Source organism: Gigantopelta aegis, chromosome 4, assembly GCF_016097555.1.
Source record: "Gigantopelta aegis isolate Gae_Host chromosome 4, Gae_host_genome, whole genome shotgun sequence".
Classification (NCBI taxonomy): Eukaryota; Metazoa; Mollusca; class Gastropoda; order Neomphalida; family Peltospiridae; genus Gigantopelta; species Gigantopelta aegis.
Window position 1 is genome coordinate 21,035,365 of NC_054702.1, and position 8,879 is coordinate 21,044,243.

The 8,879-nt window shown below is 38.0% G+C and overlaps 1 protein-coding gene across 3 annotated transcripts; it reads right to left on the reverse strand.

Moving 5' to 3' along the window:
• Window positions 1–493: 493 nt before the first annotated feature.
• On the reverse strand, window positions 494–8,596 carry LOC121369671 (isoaspartyl peptidase/L-asparaginase-like). 3 transcript variants are annotated; one of them, XM_041494720.1, is made up of 7 exons: window positions 8,409–8,596; window positions 4,430–4,627; window positions 3,573–3,715; window positions 2,958–3,118; window positions 1,975–2,105; window positions 1,689–1,799; window positions 494–733 (listed from the first exon to the last, which is right to left on the reverse strand). In XM_041494720.1, the coding sequence occupies exons 2-7, from the start codon at window positions 4,623–4,625 to the stop codon at window positions 522–524; spliced, it is 954 nt and encodes a 317-aa protein (XP_041350654.1). In that variant the 5' UTR covers window positions 4,626–4,627; window positions 8,409–8,596; the 3' UTR covers window positions 494–521. The 3 variants fall into 3 exon arrangements, with proteins under 3 accessions (XP_041350654.1, XP_041350656.1, XP_041350653.1); XM_041494722.1 differs by having other exon boundaries at window positions 8,381–8,596; XM_041494719.1 differs by having other exon boundaries at window positions 8,215–8,596.
• Window positions 8,597–8,879: the final 283 nt, after the last annotated feature.

Sequence of the window (8,879 nt, forward strand, 5' to 3'; positions counted from 1 at the left end):
TTTGTTAACGACACCATGGGAGCACATTGACTAATTATCAGCTATTGGATGTCAAACATTTGGTAATTCTGATATGTAGTCATTAGAGGAAACCTGCTACATTTTTCCATTAATAGCAAGGGGTCTTTTATATGCACCATCCCACTGACAGGATAGCACATACCACAGCCCTTGATATACCAGTCGTGGTGAACGACAAATAGCCCAATGGGTCCGCCGATGGGGATCGATCCCAAACCGACCACGCATCAAGTGAATGATTTACCATTGGACTACATCCCGCATCCATTGAAGACATTACATTTCCCGTACTTAAAACAAATAAACATTATATTAATCCATTACACACTAGATTTTAGGGGCTCCACCCCAGGGGATCCAAATTATTATGTGACAAAGTATTTTGTGGTGTTTTTAACAATGTTGACTAGTACAATAGTTGACCTTTAAAAGTAGCATCAGTATCAAGCAAACATCACAAATGTCAACACCCTGTCCATGATACTTTGTTTATTTTACTGTTATTGTACACTGTACTGAGTAACAAAGTCTTCTCCGGGATTCAGTCCGTAATGCATCTGCCCTTCTTTCAACCACGCCCATGCCATTCTCTCTGTCGTGAAGTGCTTGCCTACGTTGCCGTGGTTACTGATGGTAATGACTCCCCCAGATCCTGACACTCTCTCGGCCATGGACCTCAGAGCAGACTCGGATGCTTCTTGTGGTGATAAGCCTGGATGATGAAAAACAAAGCAAATTTATTCTCGTTTACCGATTCCCATCGGTGGGCCCATTGGGCTATTTCTCAGCATGAATGCTTGTTTAATGGACCATATCTCAGTTTATAGGTACATGTAGTTTAATCTGCGACTATTAAAGGAAAGAGGAGTGATATTACTCCTAGTGGTAAAGCACTCGCCTGATGCATGGTCAGTCTAGGATCTATCCCCATTGGAGGACCCATTGGACTACTTCTTGCTCCAGACAGTGCACCACAACTGGTACATCAAAAGCAGTGGTATGTGATATCCTGTCTGTGGGATGATGCATATAAAAGATCCCTCACTACTAATGGAAAAATGTACAGGGTTTCCTCTCTAAAACTATATGTAAAAATTACCAAATGTTTGACATCCAATAGCTGATTAATAAATAAATGTGCTCTAGTGGTGTTAAACAACACAAACATTTTTAATTCTCATTTTCTCTTTTCATGAATACTTAACCTCACCTCTCACAAAATTCATTTCCCTTTAAACCCATGAACTGGTCCATACATTTCGTTGTTAATCAAATACCAGGATAGGTATTTTTCCATTCCCTCTTAAAAGGATTTTACTGTGATACTTGATATAAGTAATAAAGAAATGATAGTACTATGATGAAATGCAAATTTTCAATATTTTCTGTTCTATTTTAAGTGTTTGAAAAAACAAACTAAATGATCCCCTCAGATTCTATGACTATACAAAACTTTCCATCCATCTATCCGTCTGTCCTTCGATCTATCCATTCCAACCACCCAACGAGCCAGTTATCCCTCCATCTACCCTCCACCTTATCTTCGACCACCCATCAATCGCAAAATATTCACCCCTTCCTCCGTCCATCCATTCTTTTTTCCCTCCCTCTCTCCATTCCTTCCTTCCTTCCTCCCTCAATGCATTTGCTATTGAAAGTTATCTCACCTTGTTCCATGAAATGAATGATGTTCTTGGCAAGACAAATTTTCATGATGGCTTCCCCATGTCCTGTTGTCGACACACCTCCAACCTTGCTGTCTGCATACCCACCACAACCTTTAAGATGACAAATTGTATTTTTTATTACACCTCAGCACATTTTAAACTGTGGCTATTATGTTGTCTAACTTATGGTTAGACCTTAATTTTTGAACAGCCACTGAAAACTAGCCCTTCTTTTTAAGACTTAAAAAGTTAGTTTAAAACAAAAATATTAATAAAATCTACTGACCTATTATAGGTGCGTCTCCCACCCTTCCAGGACGTTTGGCTGAGATGCCTCCAGTGGATGTAGCAAACGCCAGATTTCCCATACAGTCAAGAGCAACAGCACCAACAGTATCATGGCCCAGGACATCATCTCTGTCAAAATAGATATTGTGAAACAAATTACAGTTTGTTAACACAATGCTGGAATTATTGGTAAAAGTGCTTGCTTAATGTTTGGGATCAATCCCCATTGGTGGGCCTACTGGGTTATTTCTCGTTCCAGCCAGTGCACCAAGACTGGCATATCAATGGCCGTGGTATGTGCTATCCTATCTGTTGTAAGGTATATATAAAAGATCCTTTGCTACTAATAGAAAAATGTAGCAGGTTTCCTCTCTAAGACCCAAATGTTTGACATCCAATAGCCGATTATTAATATATCAATGTGCTCTAGTTGTGTCGCTAAAGAAAACAAAATTTAAGTTTTAATTCATTGATCAATGCAAACATAGGTTGCCAGTTGTCTCCCTTAGATCATAAAATATGTGCAAAACTCAACAAGTTGGTATTTCAGGCATGTCTATGGTGAAAGTATTGTTAAACTTTCATCCTAGTCATTCTCACATTAACTTGCGAAGGAAAAAATTTCTGATGCACTTATGCTTAAGGACCACACACGATAATGAGAAAAGAAACCCACTGTCACCACAGCAATGGTTACTCTTTTCAATTATATATATGCATCCCACAGACAAGATAGTGTTTACCATGGCTGGAACGAGAAACGGCCTACATTAATTTGGGATAATACTAGAGCCAGACCATACCTTGCCTAAAAAAAAAAGTGCAGGGTGGCTGTTGGGGTTGGACAGCAACTCGTACAAAAATAACAGATAGTGTCCTCAAGGTGGACACAAGGGGCACTTTTATACATACTCCCCCCTCCCCTCCCTCCACCATCCTAGAAGATATGGTCCTGTTCAGAAATGTGAAGTCAGGTTTTACCTTGTTTTAAACAGACTGTTCACAGTCGACTTGTATTTCCTATAATATTCCAATTCTCGAACTGCTTCTTCAGTGACCAGTTTCTCCGTAGGCACAGTCTCCACTCTCATTTCCTTGGCAAACTGATTAGCTCCCTTGCCAACAATAAGCACATGGTCAGTCTGTAAAAAAACCCCAATTCCCACAGAATTAAATTTCTTGCCTATCATACACTGATTTGGTATCACCACAAGTTGCACTCATGGATGTCGACCTTAATTAAAAAAAAACATGAATGTTCATAAGGAAGAAAGGAAATGTTTTATTTAACAATTTATTTATGGTTATATGGCGTAGGACATATGGTTAGGGACCAAACAGATATTGAGAGAGGAAAACCTGCTGTTGCCACTTCATGGGCTACTCTTTTCGATTAGCAGCAAGAGACCTTTTATATGCACCATTCCACAGAAAGGATAGTACATACCACAGACTTTGTTACATTGGCTAAAACGAGAAATAGCCCAATGTGCCCACCGATGGGAATTGATCTTAGATCGATCGCACATCAGGCGAGCGCTGTACCACTGACCTACGTCCCGCCCCCTGAATGTTCAGGAATGACTTAAAACAAACCTTATCCATGACCATCCTGGCAAGTTTGACTGGGTGAGCTATGTTCTGTACACAAGCCACAGCTCCTGCGCGAAGGTCATGCCCATCCATTATCACCGCATCCATCTCAACCTCACCATCAAAATTCAACACGGAGCCCGTACCTGAAGAGATACAAACATCAGACATCAACATGAAGTGTTTTGAGTCACTTATATTCATTCAGGGTAGGACAGAGTGTTTTAGACAGAAGTACATTGTTTGAGACTGAAGTCAAAGTGTTTGAGACTGAGAAGTCTCTGCTTTAGGCAGCATACAGTGCATCGGAGACTGAGAACATGGTGTTTGACACTGACAGCAGCGTGCTTGAGACCGAAGATAGGGTATTTGAAGACTGACAAGATGTTTGAGACTGAGAACTGGGTGTTTAAGACTGAGAACATGGTCATTAAGACTGATAACATGGTGTTTAAGTCTCAGAACATAGGCTACTCTTTTACGACAGCCAGCAAGGGATCTTTTATTTGCACTTCCTACAGGCAGGATAGCACAAACCATGGCCTTTGTTGAACCAGTTATGGATCACTGGTCGGTGCAAGTGGTTTTACACCTACCCATTGAGCCTTGCGGAGCACTCACTCAGGGTTTGGAGTCGGTATCTGGATTAAAAATCCCATGCCTCGACTGGGATCGAAACCCAGTACCTACAAGCCTGTAGACCGATGGCCTAAAAACGACGCCTGTATTTGAGACGGAGAACATGTTGTTTGAGACTGAGAACATGATGTTTGAGACCGAGAACAAGGTGTTTGAGACAGAGATCAGTGTGTTTGAGACTGAAGTCGGGTTGTTTCAGAGACTAAGTCATATACCCATACCGGCATCAAAAGCAGGATCATCTTCGAGCATACACACAGCAGCTTCCACAGCGTCAACGGCTGCAGCACCCTGTAATAGCACCTGGTATCCAGCACACACGGCCTTCTTCACTCCATTGACACTAGCTTCAGCAAGGTCGTCGGGAATCGCCCAGGCCCCACCATGAACAATCATAACCGGGGTTGTATCACACATTTCTGGATTAACATAAAATATAAAATCAATTCAGTAAGTTTATTTCTATCTGAACATTATAGGAATCACATGAAGAACCTAGTTGCAGGGCACACTTTTTTTTCTCCAGACAACCAATATGTAGTTTGTGCGGTTTTATGTTTACACAAACAATTTTCGTCAGTAGTAGTTCAAATACAAATAAAAAGGTTAATGGGCAACGATAATCAAACGATAATCTAAGATGAGCGATTTTCATTGCTTTTCTACATAAAATTTCCTATCATAAATACGAAAATATACTTTTGAAAGCAGCCAGGCAAAAATTAAAATTAATTTGTTTGTCCTAACACGACCGACCCATGAAAATCAACCCATGTCAAAATCTTTTTTGACCTCTTATGGGGAAGAATTTTTATTTAAAAAAAAATATTTAACCAACTTCGATTTAGACTTAAATCTGTAGATGATATTTGTCAAATATTTTAAAACCTCTATGTAATTTAACCAAAATTAATTAATGTCAGTTTCGATTCGTTGGAAATTTGAAATTCTGTAATATGATATTCATAGTAATGAGAACACCATTTTCTTGTGACGGCATGAAATCTCGCGCACCATGGTACATCTTCGTAATACATGATACATGTTCTTCGACAGGCAAAATGGGTTTTAAATTATATCAACCTAACAGTAGCTGTATTTGATTTAAACATATTTTATTTTCATCAGTGTCATTAAATTGCATCGGTATATAATATAATATTTTAAGAAACTACCCATAAAAGTTCTTTGACGTGATTAAACACCAAATATCGTGATGTCAGGAGTTTCAGAATTTCAGCAAACTTCCGTAAATTTTATACATGTCGGTGGCGTGCTAATGTAGATAGCATTATATAACGAAAGTAGACAGTGGTCGTGAAGGAAAATTAATAGCTGGACACGTTGAACAATGGAGAAACAGCTGGATAGAACATTACCATCAAGCACATATTATGACATACATCTAAGTTAGGGATTTCCCACTGCATGCAGTTTTGCAAAACACTGATATTAGCGGACACATGTTTGTTTGGATTTTATGACGAGAATTTTTTTTTTTATGATGTGATTAGAGCTTTTGCACAAAGGATCTGTTGTTTATATTGATACTGGTTATGCATAATAGATAGATGAACAACAAAATCGTTTGTGCCAAATTTTATGCCCTGGAGTTGTGAGTAAAATGCATGTAGTACAGGCAGGTGGAATAAATGTGTATTGAAAGGATAAGATCCGTTATCCATAGCGGTAGGGTGCTGGGAAAAAAGTTGATCGATGAGAAATTTTTCTGTGTATGAGTTTTTCAGCACGATGACATTATACTGCAAAGTAATTACTTTCGCTTAAAAGTACACTTCAACAACATAAAATTTTGTATAGTTATCTGCTTGTGAAAATGCAGATCTATATGGAAAAAGAACATTTGCGCACACAAGAAATCACACTTGGAATGGCCTATGGCTGTGTAATTATGTTTTGGCATGAGTTCGACCCATACCCCCGTTAAAATGGTTAGGGTTAGTCTTAGAGCCTTAAAGGGACATTCCTAAGTTTGCTCCACTGTAAGATGTTTTCGACTAATAAAATATTGCTACGATTAAACTTACATATTAAATACATTTTCTTGTTTAGAATATCAATGTCTGTATATTCAATGTGTTTCTGGTCGTCTTAATATTTCTAAGAAGCCGAAACTGGATTTTGTCTTCAAATAATTTCGTACGTACGAAAAAACAATATTTTAGAAAATAAAATGAAATTTAACCTAGTACAAATATTAGAATGATCAGAAACACGTTTAACATACAGCGACTAATAATTTATGCAGAAAAATATATTTGATATGTAATTACAATCATTAAAAAGTCTGTTAGTCGATAGCATCTTAAAAATTGCAGCAAATTCAGGAATGTCCCTTTAAACCGAACGCACACGGCAAACAAAACTGTTTTTCGAAAACAGAAACATGTTTTGTATTTTGATCAACCTTCTGCAGACGTTGAAACGAGTCAACGCACATGGCAAACAAAACGTGTGAAACATTCCCAGTAGCACCCCCTAAACAGTGTGAAGTCACATGATCACAAAATGGCAGTGTCCAACAAAAAGAGGATAGCTTTTTTGGTAATGCTCATGATGATAAGAATTCGTTGACGGGGACGCCGACAATGAAATATTTGGGTCCGTTCGTGGATACAACGGCATGTGAGACAAGGCGTTTTTAATAATCATATTACGGAATTGGAGGTCGTTCTGACCATTTTTCTAGTAACAGTTCCTCGCATGCAGAGGTCCACACCGGTTCACTGACAGATACCATTTTGAAGTCATGTGCCTTGTATTCATTCGCGGATTGGTTTATTGTCCAATGACGTTTTGTCTGTTGGGAAACACATTGAAATACCTAAACATATTTTTGAAATGAAATAAGTTTGATTTGCGAAACACGTTTTGCTAAACAGTTGCGAAACAATGTTTCTTGTTTTCCGTTAACGCACATGGAAAACAAAATCGACCTAAACATGTTTTTGTTTTGGAAAAACGTGTTTTTGACTGCTGTGTGCGTTAGGCTTTAAAGGGGTAGGGACCTATGGGTCGAACTATTTCCTATGTTTTAATTTTACATGCACAATAAAACATGAATAAGTTGGTTGTTGTTTACCAAAACCCAATTGTTGAAAAAGTACAAAAAAGTAAAGTTTGTTTTATTTAACGACACCACTAGAGCACATTGATTTTTTATCTTATCATCGGCTATTGGACGTCAAACATATGGTCATTCCGACACTGTTTTTTAGAGGAAACCTGCTGTCGCCATCTGAACCCAGTACCTACCAGCCTGTAGACCGATGGCCTAACCACGACGCCACTCTTAATTGTTGAAAAAATGCAATGTATAATTTATAGAATATTAAACAAGCTTCAATTTGTGGAAAGAGTTCAAACCGTATCGTACCGTACCCCTCTATATCAGGCTCTAGATAAAGACCAACCCTAAGGCCAAGAGAATGAAAGTTATAGATTTGCGTCCGAACAATTTTAAAAACATATGAGGATTTTTTTCATTTTTCATTATTCATTATTTTCATTTGTTTAATATTTCCATCAAGAGTTCGGCAATTTTCGTCAATGTTTGGGATATACTGCTTCCTGCTTGAGGATTCAATGCTCTACTGGGCTACACTTCAGAATTTATGACGGAGATGGCAGTTTTGGTTCGAAGGACCTCGTAGACATTACCACTATTGACGATTTGGAACTTGAATTTGTGTGATGATCATTAAGTGCCTTTTTTGTGCAAATAATGAAAATTTTCAGCGGTACCTTTCACGGCATGCGAGCGGTGGACGCAAATCTATAACTTTCATTCTCATGGCCTAACCATAACCCTAACCATTGAAAGGGGAGCATGGATCGAACTCATGTCCAATTTTTATCACGTTTATGTCCCGAGTGAAATATTTTTCAATTGTCAGAACTTTTAGCAAGTGACAAATGAAAATTATTTCACAAGTGACATGCACATGATACAAAATTGTAGCAAGTTTAATATCCTTTGTATTACCTATAATTGATTTTAATTTGTCACCGAGCTTGTTTGACCGACATTTCAGTAACTTGAGTAAGGTATATACCCTACTTAGGTATAGCTTATGTTGATGATGTGGCAGATATGCACTGTCACTGGCATACTAACAAGTAACTTGAGTAAACTTAAACACTGGTTTGACCTTTAACTGTTTAATATAAAACACAGACAATAAATTTCACAGTTAGTTCGTAGCTGCAACACGAATTTGTCTTTCCGTAGCAACCACTTTCCGCATCAGTCTGTCTCTCTTATTTTGTAGATATCTCAAACGCCAGGTCTTCAGTTTGTATCCAACAAACATTCCAGCCAGAAATATAACCGTATGAGTAAACGCAGCTGTCTTTGAAACAGCCATTTTGTCCGGATAAGCTGTCCAGAGTTATTCCCCTTTAAACTCTGTGAAATTTTCCAAAGAAAACAAGGGAGTACTTCTGGAGTTTTACACTATAGCAGAAATTAAAGGGGCATTCCTGAGTTTGTGCAATTTTAAAGATATTATCGACTAACAGATACTTTTTACGATTATAATCACATATCAAGTATATTTTTTTAGCATAAATATCAGTGGCTATATATTAAACGTGTTTCTGATAGTTTCTAAATTTTGCGACAGTTATAATTTTATTATAGGCCTATAT